This window comes from Lepisosteus oculatus, chromosome 1 (assembly GCF_040954835.1).
Source record: "Lepisosteus oculatus isolate fLepOcu1 chromosome 1, fLepOcu1.hap2, whole genome shotgun sequence".
Taxonomy (NCBI): domain Eukaryota; kingdom Metazoa; phylum Chordata; class Actinopteri; order Semionotiformes; family Lepisosteidae; genus Lepisosteus; species Lepisosteus oculatus.
In genome coordinates, this window is record NC_090696.1 from 73,937,454 (window position 1) to 73,952,614 (window position 15,161).

The following is a 15,161-nucleotide window of genomic DNA, read 5'->3' on the forward strand; positions in this document are numbered from 1 at the left end:
GACCTACTGGAGAACATGGAATATTCCAAATCTGAGGGGAACCCGATCCCCGTTTATTTCTGGTTAATGTCACACCAGGTGGTTTTAATGGAACACCATGCAAACTTATTGGTGGATTTTACAGCTGTAAAGAATACCAACCTTAAACTCTTGATTGAGCCCTTTATGGTTACAATTCATTGCTGATTAAGTGGGTTTGTGAACAGAGCTCAGGTTGAGTTGTCAACTGCTCAATTAAAATGGTGCCAATTCACATGTCGGAATCAGGTGATCTGATCTCCTGCTGCTTCCCAGCCCAAGTGTCAGTTAATTTTCCAGTTAACAGCATTAGTATTACTTGATTGATTTCATGTATTACAGTATTTATGGATAAGCTCTTGTATATACAATTTTTGTTCCCTAAACCTACCCCCCCCCCCCGATCTTCCAATAAAATAAATTTGATCACAACACAAATGCAAGGAAAAAATCTATTATCCAACAGCAATGATCAGGGACATTCACATCATAAAGAAACTTTCCATTAACATCTGAAATTTAAATGCAATCCACCACTTTCTGAATTGCCGAATTTAGCTCGGAGTTGTAGATCATGAAAGGAAATTGAGAAAATCCTTGAACTTTATTGCATGCTGCACCTGCAAGCAAAAAAAATAACAGTAAATGTATACCAAACATTACATGAGAGCTTTTCAATACATTTATCATTTGCATTTTTGTCCCCCACAACCTGAAACAGTTAAATATTGTCCCCCACAGATACTCACCATATCCTCCTGTTGCATTTGCACAAATCAATGCACCGAAGAAGCAAGGAACGTGCTCTTTAATTCTAGCAATCGCAGTTTCACATGCGGCGGCTGGATTCATTCCTTGCCTCATTAATTCCACAGCAAAGAAACTTAATTCACAGAAGAAAACAAAAATCCATATTTAGAAAGTAGCGTTTCCAATTTTTACATTTTATAACAAAGGCATCAAGTAATATTTTCCTTGGCATATTCAGCAGGACTGTCTAGCCCAAATTGTGGAGGGCCATTGTGCTAGTAAACTTTTGTTCCAGTTCTGGATTACAACAGAACTACACACAAAAAAACAAACAAAAAAAAAAAAACTTTACTACCAGATTTTTTTGGTATTCAAAATTGAAATTTTGTACACAACAGCTTATTGGGGAGCTCACAAAAGCAAGTTTACCATTTATTATAAATCAAAAAGATCCAATCATATTATATACCTAGAAATTTGCAACACAATGTGCTATTGGCCAATTCGTGTATGTATTTGAGATGTTGAAACTGGCAAGCCTGGTTGTGCGTTTCTGCACATGGGTTTAATGCATCAAAGAAGTTTTAAAACTTTCTAGATACCCAAGGGTTATGGTTGCCGGTTAAAGGCTTAGTAAAACCAAGTCCCCCATACTGGAGATGAAGAAACTGAATATTCGATATGTGCAAGAGGCCGTAGAATTAGCAGATCCTCCTCCACACTGCAAGGGAATACTTCAGTAAACTTCCAGCTGACAAACACACGCTTTCTGCTTTTTGAGCACCTTCTGCCACGTCGGGTCATTCGAGCTGAAAAATCTGCTTAACGCGGTCTTATCAAAATCTTTTACAAGTCGGAGAACCTTGGAAGGAATCGCATCATGATATCCCCATTTCCGGTCGCCACGGCTCCCCCCACTGTGCTGTCAGCGTAGGCCCCGGCTCCAGCAATCGGGGAGTCTCCGACTCGGCTGCGGCACCAGAACAAAACAGAGCTACATTCAGAAATAACGCACCAAGGAAAGTTGAAATCTGGAAGCAAGGGATGGGGAGTATACAGGAAAAAAAAAAAGGATTGAAGAGTGTGCTTTACTTCACCTATGAAACGCCCCCCTCCACAGGCATTCGACTTCATACAACTTGAACAAGAAAGTCTTGAAAATGACTATTTACCATAAGCAAGATAACTGCAGGCTTTCAAAATGCTACTACCAGCTTTCAAACATAACAAGATTTCCAAACTTTAGTACCCAACCACTGTGAGCTCACAATAATCCAGAGTAGAAATGTCTATCACACTGCATAAAACAAGCCATTTTTCAGCACACCATTTTCTAATAGCTGCATCCGATACAGCTTTCACACACTAGACTTCAATTTGAATAACAAATGTCCCGCACAAGTTTCCTGTAAATAAATTTACATTTGGATTATCAAATTCAAAATACAAAAGAGACTAGAGTATGGGAAACCTTTAGTATAGAGTTGCCCATTTAGAAATATTAATGGACATTGAAATTAAAACAGAACAGTGAACTAGGCAGATTAGCACATGCAGCTATCATAACTAACATGCTTGTGTTGAGGAACATTAAAAATGGCAAAGTTAGCTCAATAAAATTATCTGGTTCATTAGCATCAGCACTGATCACAGTGGTTGCCAATTGAAATGATCCTATATGAAATTGTTATTGTTCTTTCAACCACATTTAAGGAGTGGGCACACTCAGCTCACTGGACACAAAAGGTAACCTGCAGCATGGAACACAAAGTTAAATAAAAAGTAATTTTAATTCTCACTCTCTGCTTAATAAAATTCAATATTATACAGCAAGGACACAACTACCCTGACACTTATTTCAATCTGCTGGAGCAGAACACTCACAGCATAATCCTTTACTAATTGATACACAGTAGTTTAATACAAACCCTGGGATCTTGTGCCTTGCTCCATTAGTTGATGTTCCAGCAGCAACATGTCCTTTCTGATTGATCACAATCATCCCTAAATGAATGGAAATAAAGAAAATGGTGAGCCATGACTTTCTGAATAGCTACTGTATAAGCACATGTACACAGCTGCAGACCTTTTTAACAGCTCTCTGCTTCTTGTCACTCTGTGCGATGCCAATGCAAATCTGTCCCAAATGATGTCTAATGACAAATTTTACTTTCTCTTTTTAAGCAGCTTACCAAAAAGTGAGCCTTTTAAACTAGGCTGGGAGCAAGATACCATTCTTTATAAAGAAAGATCAGAATTACAAAAAGGATTTTTATTCTGTTAATACAATTTAACACTCCAATGGGAAAACAAATTTGTCCCCATACTTTTAAAAAGCAGTTGCATATACTGTAACTTATTTCTTAGTTACATGAAAATTAGAAACAACTGGACTTGAATCAAATATCCAAGTTCTCAGAAACAAATTTTTAAATCACAAAAGCACCGTAAATGCCAAGCCTCAGACAACAGTATTCAGAAAATGAAATAACCATTTATTATTCATAACCATTTAAGAAGAATGTATTCTCAGTCAAGATGGTGACAACTAAATGTTAATCATGTTTCTGCTCGACACAGCAGAAAACAAAACAAAAGATTGTTTACCATCACAACCATAAAAGTTTCATAGGCAATATTTTAAGAAGTTTATACAGGCAATTTAATTACAAACCACAGAAGCTCATTTAGTTCTCGGTTCTTTCCATTTGAAAGTTTTTGGCAATTGAAGCATTACAGCATTGTTCTAGATTTCAATAGGGTAAAATACTCCAAAAAAATCTTATTTAATGTTACTTTGTAAAAAGAAACAGTTATTTGATAATGAATCACCCTTTTGAGGATATCAATTTCTAATATGAAATGCATATTTTGTAGCTATTCAGAAAATGTTCCAAAAGTTCTTTACAATATTTGTGCACTGAAGTGCAACCACCTCTGTGGTTTTAAGTGGTAGAACTGTGAAAAGAAAGCCATCTTAAATTTTTACTATTCAGATTTCATGCTGCTCTGCATCCTGTTCATAATTCAGTCTTCAAAAGATAACCCTTACCAATATTTCCTTCTTAAAACAGCCAAGCTTCTAAAAAAGTGCTTACAGATAAATAGAAAACAGGCACTGTACCAATAGTGTCATGTATATGGATATCAATATGCCTGTCTTTCCTTTCGTCCTGAAACCTGGCACTGGGTTTGTATGGGCCACATGATTTTGAAGCAGGTGGTGAAACATTCTGTTTTTTGAAAAAAAGTGAAAAAAAGACATTGTAAACACATGTAAAGATGAGGAACAAAAAAAAACAAAGCAAAGAAACATTTGCTATTTCAGAATTTTATGCTCGTCTTGCAAAATAAAACCGATCTAAAAAAAGTAACTTTTTATTTCACTGTCCTTGACACCACATTACCCACCGCCCCCAAAATATTAAGGTTTACCCCTTCATCTGTTCTATGGAGAATAAAACATGCTTTGTTGCCTGTTTTGATCAAACTGGACCACAACCTAGCAGCTTTAATCTACAGTACTTCTTTGGTGGGTACACTCAGCTCAATAAATATTTTATACAAGATATCAGTATGAGCTTTCACGTCGTATCTCCAGTGGGCTTTGATCAAACCAAGTTGAACAGCATGTTGGGATCAAGAGCCGTCCTTCTCATATAACCCACAATTAATTATTCATGCCAACTTTAGTACATTATGCATAATTTTGGGTAAGGATTAGGGTAATATCCTTCAGCAAGTTCTTTGAAAAGTACACACCATGGATGCAGCATTAAGAAGACACCACCTATACTGTATATTTCCCCACTGAAACTGTACATACAGTACCTAAATCAAATCAAAGTCTAATAAAGAAAGGACAAACTAACAAGCTTTAACAAAAAAAAGGCCATTTTCACAGCAGGATTTAGAACACCACCACTAAGTGGGGGCTTTTGCAGTACAATTTTTCTATTACAACAAAAAAAAGTCAAATTTACTGTATTTCCTGATTTTCTCATCCAACACACTAATGTTTCAATTTGCATCTTAAGTCCGAAATAAATTCAAATTTAAAATTTGAGTCTGAAAATGCATTAAACGCGAAGAAAACCAACACAAAGTGAGACTCGTTCAGGATGTTTCAAAATGTCACATCAAAACAGAAGGGTTTGTTTAGAAAAGAACACTCCGTTAATACTTTTCCATTACAGTTTATGGCGATGGTGCTGTGCCATATACATAAATATATAGTAAATTAAGTGTTTAATGATGAAATACTAACCCACTGGCTTCTCCTTGTTAGCATCTAAAAATGTAACTAGTGGTCTCTTGTAAATGTCTCTAATCCTGACAAATTAAATTAGAGAACATCAGCAAAAAAAAAAACTACTAATCACATTAATTTAATCTACCTACCTATTTACTAGGGGCTTCCTTTATTATGATGTCAATGAGGAATTTTTTGGAAATAAGGAGATGCTAAAGGACAAGGATGAAATGTGTGAATAAATGCATTTGATCTGGAATTACTCCTGCTTTGTTAATCAATGAAACATATTTGAACAATGAAAGTAGGCAGAACATATTCCCCCCCCAGACAGGTAGTATATCATAAACAGCTACACCTCAGGGCATAAAACACTGAGTGCTATTGTTGCATTCTTCATCATAGAAATAAAAAGAAAATCAAGTACCTTTCGGTAATTGAGTTGACAGTTTCCATTCAGCCACTGTCTATGAATTGAGAACGACTCATTGGTTGTCAAGTCTCCAGCAGTAAATCCCATATTTTCTGCAAATATGGATGCTTCAACCAAAAAAGGGAACAACCGTTTAGTCCTTGCAAAGCTACAACATTGCATTAATTTCTAAAAAACCGATTTTAAGAGAGAAATGCTAGAAATTATGACAGTTAAGCTTTCATTTGTGTTTCACAACACTAAAATTACTAGTCTAATTACCGGTCTGTAATAACACATGGTTTGCAGTATTTCACAGATTTCAAGAATGCACTTCACTCTAGGCAACTGTATAGAGGCAAGCCCTGCAAACCACTTTTATGCTACTAGTGTTCCATTTTCCACTTCAAAAGCAATAAAATGCTCAGTTTATATAGGGTTAAAACCCAGTGTTGCTTCTTTAATTCTGAACGACAGTAATCTTTGAAATTTATATTCAGAAGTCCTCCAAGGATGGATTTTTTGTTGTTGTTGTTTTTAAGTCTTGGGTAAACAGCAAAATTTGGATCATCTGGTGTTCTTAACAAGATCCGACCACTTACACATTAGTCAGAGAGCAAACACACTGACTCAGACATGCGTGACAAAGTGGCAGCAATTCCGCCTTTTGACCCCCTACCCTCCCCCACAAGTATCCAAGGGAAGATTTTCTTTTGGCATACTTTATTCTTTTAGTTTGCAAGCAAAACATCTCATGTACCTTAGATCTCAGCACTACTTGTCTATCTCTCACCATATATATTCCTGTATGGTATTTTCTTTTTATTTGTTTATTTGACATTTTTGGTGCTCACATTATTGGACATGCCACAGCTTTCTGTTTAACTTATATCTTTTGCAATAAACAATTTCTCCAATTTATAAAATACTACAGCTCCATTCTATTGATATGTGACCTGAAGGGTACATACTTTTATGTAAAAACAAAAACTGCAATAGCACTTTAAATACATTCTGCTGAAATGTATTGGAACTCGCTTTGGGACAAAACAAAATAAAACTGCACTGTGTACTTGATTTTCTAGAGCACTTGCGATTTTAAACACGGGGGACACGTGACAGTACCTGATTCTCCCACTAGAAAAGTGTGCCGTGTGTGCTCCATCACAGCCCGTGCCACACCAATGGCGTTCCTGATTCGTCTCAGGTCTCCTACAGCTCCAACTTCCATAGTATCCCTGCAACATGTACAGTAAGAAACACAGAAAGACAAAACAGCCCACCTACCCTCCACATTATCACAGACCGAGGAGGTTATTTTAAGACTGCTTTCTCTTATTTAAAGAGCGCTACGATTAATATCGTTGACCATGACTATCATCCCTTACATAGCCAAATGGCAAAAAGATCTGCAATTACCAAGCATCACATTGACTGACTTCAATTGTACTTTTACCACAAACAAAGCCCAACATCAAGCCTATCCTCTGATGTTACACTAGATAACAGCCCCTAAACAATTTCTTTTAAATCATTTTCACATCAATTTTAAAAATTACAGAATCTGGATTATTTAAATGCGATACAGTTTTATGTTCATAGAAATGTGTTCAAAAGAAGGTTACAAGCTTGAAATTTCCATAGATTTTTGTCCTTTGACGGCTTTTTCAGCAGTCTTTCCTTTTAAAAGGTTATTATAAGTTGCCCAGTCTTCACTAAATCCAGTTTAGTTAATGGTATTTATTAGTCCCTAAGCTTAATTTAAAAAAAAATCAACTAATGACTAAGCATCCCTGCTTTGGACCCACTGCTTACAAGGATAGGCTCTGGCTCCCCTTCGACCTCAAACTGGAAGAATGTTTGAAGGTGGATTTGACAACTGTGTGTCATGTACAGTACATCCTCGGTCTGTTATGATAATGATTGCCTCAATATTTCATTTAAATTACCCCAGGACTGCAGTGCGTGTTCAAGAGACTCGGGGAGCAACTTCGCATTTAGGACAGTGACAGGGTAAAGCACAGAGGTTGTAAGCTTGTTTCTCACTCATGTTACCTTCTTTAATAAATGTTATCATTTTAAACTCTGAACCATAGTGGGTCTAAGTGCAACATCAAAAAGTCTAAAATCGCCTCACATGGGCTTGTGCAATAAACTGAAATAAGACAACTGCTGTGCAGTAGAAGTCTCGTCAATCTCTCCCGTCCTATTAACACCAAGACCACAAGACGATGACTCGTTACGATTTAAATTGGGACTGGATTCTCCCCCCCAAAAAGAGCTCTTCCAGATCACCCACTTTCAAATCGGACAGCACCGGGAATCGCAGGGAGGAGCGCTCACCCGTTCATGATCATCGCATCCAAGGTCGTTTCTCCCGTCTCATCGGGGTTCCCTCCATAACCTACGCTGCCGTCGCATTGGTAGACCTCGCACTCTGCACAGCCCTTTACCACAGCGTCTACCGCTGAGCCGCCAGACCGCAGGACGCTCCACGCTTCAACAAGAAGGGGGGGGACACAATTAAACAGCGCGCAATCAAGTACAAGACAGTCCTCGCCACTGGAGCGAGGAAGAGATGTTAATGGATCCAAGTAAGGAGCCTTGAGAGACAAAGATTTGCTTCTCCGTTAAATAAGCCCTCCCCCCACCCCGCATTACAAATAGACCCCTTTCAGAAAAATCTCGAACCAGAAGTTCAGAAAACACTTTTCAAGTTTCACAAGATGGACATCCCTAATAAGCCAGCACAAAGCTCTGCTTAGTTAATGCCAAACCTGTTTCAACACTGTGGGTATACTGGGCTATGTCGGCAGAAACATTCCACATATAAAAAAATCTTCAGAAGGGACAATTTAGACTTGCCTCAAAAAAAGTCCCCATCTCTAGAAGAGAATAGGAAACCAGAGGATCCAATTAAAACCTACACAAACAGGGAAAAAATGCCCAAGATGGAGTTTAACCCAAGACTCCTGTAATCGTGATACCCCTTCTCAGATCTTTTATGGAAAATGCTCTATAGGGTTTCAAAACTTTGATCCAATAGTACGAATTTCTTTTTACCTACCGTTTGAATTCCTGAAACGGCCGCCAGATATTAAGGACACATATTTTGGCTAAGTTAACCAAAATAATCTGGGGGGCTTCGATTTCAATTTAATTTGGATAATGAGGTTTTGCGGGGGCAAACAGGGACTATCCAGGAAAACAGAAAATGTGTTTAACTGCACCATTTGGCAGGTAATTCTTTTGGTGCCATCCTAAAAAAAATAAATAAAACCCCTGCTGCTACCGTTCCTCTTGTTCAAACAGCTTGAGTGTTAATAGCCGGATAATTATAGAAAACACCGAGGTTCAGAGGGAGAGGAAGAGCATCAAAGCAACAGAGGACATATTTGCGAGTAGTGAAAATGCCAAGTGAACAGAACGCTGATGCTCCATGCTGTTGACAACAGTGTTTCTATATTTATTCCAGGAGCTCTTCATAAATCTTCCACATGGCTTGTCTGAGAGAAAGCAACCAAGAGTACACGCAGGTTTATGTGCCAGTCTTACTGCATGTATAACTCGTGCTCTCAAGATCATATAAATAAACTTACGGACCAACATAGAGTATGACTTCTAGAGCGTTAAATGTCTAGAACATACAGGTTGCAACGAACATTGACTGAACTATTTATTACGTTTTATGAGCACCGCGGAAACAAATGCGTTACAGTTATTATAAACAGAAAAAAACTCTTCCAAGTCACACATACTGTAAACATGGTATTTACCTTTTTCTGTAGCTGGCTTGAAGGACCAAGTGTTAATAACCAAGGGTAATACAGCTTGGCTGACACTCACCAGGGAGAAGAAGAAACCTATCTGAAAGATTCGACTCATTTTCATAAAAGACGAGTCTAAAACAAAAGCTCTCTGATCGAGCTGCCTTTTAAAATACCTACAGTAGAGACTTCAGCTAATGAAACTAACCTGTCCGCAGCTGAGGATATTGTACTTTACAGTAGTTGCTGATTTATTTTTACCTTTACTCAGAACATCTACAGTATACAGTAGGACCAGATCTGTTTAACACAGAACTCTGTGCACACATGCAGTCTGACACTTGCGATTCCTGAGACAACGAGTGCTCAAATACTGTATAAAACATGCAAATTAATTCAACTGAATAATACAATGAAATTCGTAAGCAGACACTAATGCAGTACTTTCTACTTTACTGTAGGTCAGCTGCCACATTCTTCCCTTTTTTTACCATCCTTCCTTAAAGCTGGAACTTTCTCGTGACTTTTGTAGTGCCGAGCGCATCACGTGCTTGTAAGGAAAGTGCTTTGAGACAAATCGTGTTTTTAAAACACTGGCAATGTAATCGTTTTTCATTTAAGAGAGAGAATATTAGTTTCTCTGAATTTTTATTATAAATAGCAAAGATTAAGTTGTATGCATCTATACATCGACTGTTTATTATAGTGTGTAAACAATGAACCCTCAATTCGAACGTTTTATTAAAATGAGAAAAGCACATTCTTACTTCCTGAACCTAATTACGTAAAATTGCTCTCTGGTGTACCTGACTTGCTGTATTTAGTACACACAGCCTTTGTAGTATTTTGAGTTTATGTATTACTGTACTTAAAAAGTCATGAGCGATTAAATCAAATTTGCTGAAATATCCAGGATGTTGTACTGTACATGTTTGACAAACTATTTTGAAATAATTATCACTTGTATGTAGAACAGTTAATTTAAACTTAAATCCTAAAGGACAGCCTGATAACGTGGCATTAATTACACGGTTCTGTATCCCTTTTACTGATCCGATACACCAGCCGACACTGACTCCCAGTGATCTTCTCATGGTCTGTACGCAGGCAGTGTATTTTGCTAGTAAATCTCTTAATTCACATATACTGTACAGCGATATCTCAGTCGACACAGCTCAAGTACATACTGTACAAGTTAAATCTTGCAATGGTACACAAGTCCACACAACATATTGTAACGCAACGGGGGCTCAGGCGGGCGCCCTTGCCGCATTAGGTCGGCCCCTGCACCGTCCGGGGCTCGAACCCGGGACTTCCGCGTCTCTCTGCAGCGACCTAGCCCCGTGAGCCAAAGAGAGATCTCTCTTTGGCTCACGGGGCTAGGTCGCTGCAGAGAGACGCGGAAGTCCCGGGTTCGAGCCCCGGACGGTGCAGGGGCCGACCTAATGCGGCAAGGGCGCCCGCCGGAGCCCCCGTTGCGTTACAATATACTCTACAGTATACTGCATCTCACCCAGTGATTAACTACAGGTAATCGCCTAAATGATTATTGCAACGAATATGCCTCTGCGCAAAACAGTGTGACGAATACAGGTACAGTACGCCCCTACAGTACGTATAACAGGGATCTCAGCCAGCAAGACCCCTATTGAGCGACGCCGGAGTGGTGGAGGGACAACCGGGGTGGGGAGCCTCGAGGGCACAAGCCCTAGAACCAGAATACATTACATTATAAAATAAGCGTTCATTGCACATTTAAAATAATACCATAAACTTAAATCTAAAGCACAGTAATTGGATTGAAATGCTTTCCACTATAAAAACTGGTAAAAAATCAAATAGGTTTAAGCCACTTACTTAAAATATTTTGTTTAATATACAAACAGATTTACACCATCTGTTCCAAATCTCCGTGTTTTTTGCTGTCTTTGCACCTGCGATGCAGCATTTTCTATCTCTAAAGATATTTTTTTCTGTATGTGTGATTTATTTAAATAAAAAATGCTGCTGTTCACTGGAAACCATGTATTGTATTCCATAAAAGAGTTCTGAGTAAATAAAAAAATCTTACTTTTTTTTGTTGTTGGATTGTTATACTAGTATGGTTTACAATTTAGCCATTTCGTGTTCTGTACAATTTAACCAAAACAAATCAGTAAACAACAAGGACCCACAGGTGACTGCTGAGATATGTGGTGGGCTGGGAGGTGGCTGTGGCTCTGTGGCTAAGCATCTGCGCCTGTGACTGGAAGGTTGCCGGTTCAAATCCCACGGCTGGCAGAGAAATCCTACTCCGTTGGGCCCCTGAGCAAGGCCCTTAACCCTAACTGCTCCAGGGGCGCTGTACAATGGCAGACCCTGCGCTCTGACCCCAAGCTTCTCTCCCTGTGTGTCTGTGTCTCCATGGAGAAAAAGTATGTGAAAAGATGAATTCCTAATGCATTGTATTGTAAATTGTATAGGGCTAATAAAGAATCATTATCAGGTGTTTAGAGTGTTGTCTGCAACCATTAACTAATAGGAAGATCACTTCCAATGATATTGGAAGATCACGTTAGTACTGTACATGAGTAGTACAGTCAGTCATTAAGAGTCTGATCCTTGTTACTTTCATCCACTTCCATCCCAAATCTAGATGCTGTGGCTGAGTTACTGTACACCCACATGTAAACCGGTCTTTCAAACATGTTCATGAAAGCTGTAAGCGAGAGAAAGAAAGACATACTGTTCAGTACAGTGTGCTCAGATTAACATGGTAAGAAAAGAAATTAATGGATTCAGGAATAAAGGACTATGACAAGAATTATCTGAGCTGCAGTGCAGAACTGGCCGAGCACCACAGAGGATAGTGTGATTCCAGGCTCTCTAAGCTCTTGGCAGCACAGTGACCCCACAGTGTGGCAACGTTGGTGGTGGACATACAGTACCTGTATGTCTCCTAAGAGGAGTCCTCATTCTCCCTCATTCTCTCCTGCAGTTGCAGGGTTCATAGCTTCAGAGCTAAGATGGAAAAAAAAACAAACTGCCTATTCCAAACAGGAATAAACTGTATGAGTATTACAAAAATAATAGGCTATTCTAAATTTCTTAGAAAGGGGAACATTGCACAAGAATGCCACATTATATGAATGCTGTCAATCTGTGAGGATCAACCTGTGAGGGCCTGAACTTGTGCAAAAGAAGGAAAGAGGTATGGAAGAGGTTTTCAGCTTGAACCTGTCTTTGTGTCAAGATAAAGCTCACATTTCCAATAAGGACAAAAAATATAATTTATATTTACATGTAGAGTGACAGACTTGACATTCATGCTTTTCCAAAAAGGAAAAAGGAATTCCTGCAGGAGTGTGTCACAAATATTTACCTTGAAGTTGGTCAGAGCAAATCAATCAGACAAATAAAAATCTCTTTGCTTCTTTCTTTTGTGCTCTCATTGTTTATATGCTTTTCATGTATTGACTGCAATTCATCTTATTCTGTACCTTTAAATGAAAGCTAATTGCAGATTCAGTTATATCTTTGAATTAATAATCATGAATGAATATGCACTGCATATACCATACTATATACTGTACGTACAGTATGTTATACATTATACAGTTTTCCCTGGGTGCCTGCTTCATGTTAGGAAATTAATTATGGAATCTGAATCACTATACAAAAAGTGATTGTGAGAGACTATGTACTGTATGAATGCTGCCTCACATCTTCTAATTTGCAGATATAAATGTGGATTTGCGAAATCCATGTTGGCGCTAAGATTGCTACAGCTCCCCAATGCTCTGCTGCTACCCCATGTTGCCTTCCAGCTCCAACTGCTTACACTTGGCTTAAGAGCAGGAAAACAAGAACTGATCTCTAAGATGAAAGTACAATTACACTGTTATAGCTTTTTACAGAATTTGCAGTGGTTCATTTCACTGTAACATTATCCAGTATTTAGAAAACATATTGTACAGTATATAAAAGAGATGTTCTTATTTATTGTGAAATGCCTTAAATAATATCATTGAATAACCCTTAATTTCTAAATTAATAACAACTTAAATGTAAACCAGGCCTTATTATTATAGAAGTTGTAAAATCTCTTTTTCGGTTCATTTCCATGCACTCATAAAATGAAAATAAGTTACACAAGAAAACCATATAGACATTTCATGAAATCATTTTCTTGAATAGTGGTTATCTGAGATTTAACAAACAAGGTGTTTATTCCATTTTCAAGGTTGGTGGAAATAAGCAGATGCAGTGCTGTTGGAAACAATAAATGCTAAAATACATCATTATTTTTTTTAAAGATAATGAACAGCAGAAATGTGGTAAGAGTTTGGATGTAATCAAAAGAGAAAGCAATTCAGAATGTATTTAACAAGCTATAGAGACCTTAATGACTGGAGCAGCTGTAGAAAGGACATAGTTCTACCACCCTTTGATGAATGACCAGGGGAAATACCATGCAACCTCCTTGCACAGTGCAAGTTTAAGTGCAGCAGGAGAAACTACTGTAGATATAATCCAGTGGAAGACACTTCCAGCCCTCCAGTGCTGCATTTGTTTCAGGTTTTCATTTTATCTGTATATGATGATATAACGGATGTCTTTCCCAAAATATTTCTATTGTGATTTTTGCATTGAAAGCAAAACATAATTATGGCAATTGTTCATCCTTTAAAATAAATGATCTAGATTGTTTTATGTGCAAATATATAGTGAGTGTTTTTAAATGAATTTCCCACTTCATTTTTTCCCTCGATGCCTATAGGAGTCACTGATCACCTGCTGAGCCCATAACCCATCGACCATGTCTTCTCTGCCTTGTTATCCTGGCTCTAAATCTCTGGATGTTGGCAGTCCTGGAGATAAGTATTCCCAAAAAGACTTACTAACTATCTCCCCTACTGGTTACCATCATCATTGCTTATACACACACAGCTCTCTTGCAGCATGTTGACTATATTTGGAAGGACTAATTGGGTGTTCTGGTATCATTGTTAGAAGAAATGACACCTTTGAAGTTAGTAAAAATCTCTTGTGCATTGGTTTTTTATCAGTGGTAACAAAACAGGGGTTGAGCAAATGCATTCTCAGTTGAATTGACAGCTCATTTTAAGAAACAGTCTTTGGAACAAATCACTGCTTGTCCCATTATTATGACACCCTTGTGTAATTATAATCCCACAAGCTGCAGAACAAAAGTTGCAGAAGCCTGGCATCATAAATTACACTCAGGTAAACACGTCCCTTTATTTTATATCCATTACAGGCGCTCCATCTAACCTGAAAAGCTCACCATCACATGTAGGCTGGCTCCACATTTAGAGTTTCTACATTATTGTAAAAATGGATAATGTTCAAAGCTGTTATACAGTAGGGCAGAAACGTTTGGCTTGTGGATAGAAACGCAACCCAACTTTCTTGTTATGTTCATGATTCTATAGATCGAGTGATTTTAAAGTTAGTCAAATGAATTGCTAGTGATGCCCTTTAAACATGAAAACAGAAAAGTGTTGAAAGTGGTAGAAAGTCATAGAATGATTTAACACGGACAGCAAAAAGGTGTGACACTTTTGCCTCATGCCTTCCTTGTTAAGACTGTAGCAAGATAGAAAATGGGAATTCTGAGGAGCCCAAAGGAAAACTATACATATTTGGGATAGTCCAGGGAGGTATAGAAAGAGCATTCTAATGGGGATTTTATCTGCATTTTTACATCGTCACCACATTCTAGAATACTGCAGCAGACTGGTGCCCTACCCAGGGTGCGTCCTGCCTTGTGACAACTGCTTGCTGGGATAGGCTCCGGCTCCCCTGCGACCCTATATTGGATAAAGTGGCAAGAGAACGGACACACTCTAGAATGCGGTTTGCCATTCGTTTAAAAAGCACTTTAAATACCTAAGAGAAATGATGTAATAATTAATAACCATTGCTTACAGTTGTAGAGTGCTCTTCTGGACACTCCACT

The 15,161-nt window shown here is 38.2% G+C and overlaps 1 protein-coding gene across 1 annotated transcript; it reads right to left on the bottom strand.

Moving 5' to 3' along the window:
- Positions 1–411: 411 nt before the first annotated feature.
- On the bottom strand, positions 412–9,734 carry aga (aspartylglucosaminidase). The gene is made up of 9 exons (XM_069192913.1): positions 9,209–9,734; positions 7,776–7,929; positions 6,558–6,670; positions 5,448–5,560; positions 3,893–4,001; positions 2,697–2,772; positions 1,631–1,738; positions 768–901; positions 412–638 (listed from the first exon to the last, which is right to left on the bottom strand). Exons 1-9 carry the CDS (start codon positions 9,321–9,323, stop codon positions 538–540), a joined length of 1,023 nt encoding a protein of 340 aa, XP_069049014.1. The 5' UTR covers positions 9,324–9,734; the 3' UTR covers positions 412–537.
- Positions 9,735–15,161: the final 5,427 nt, after the last annotated feature.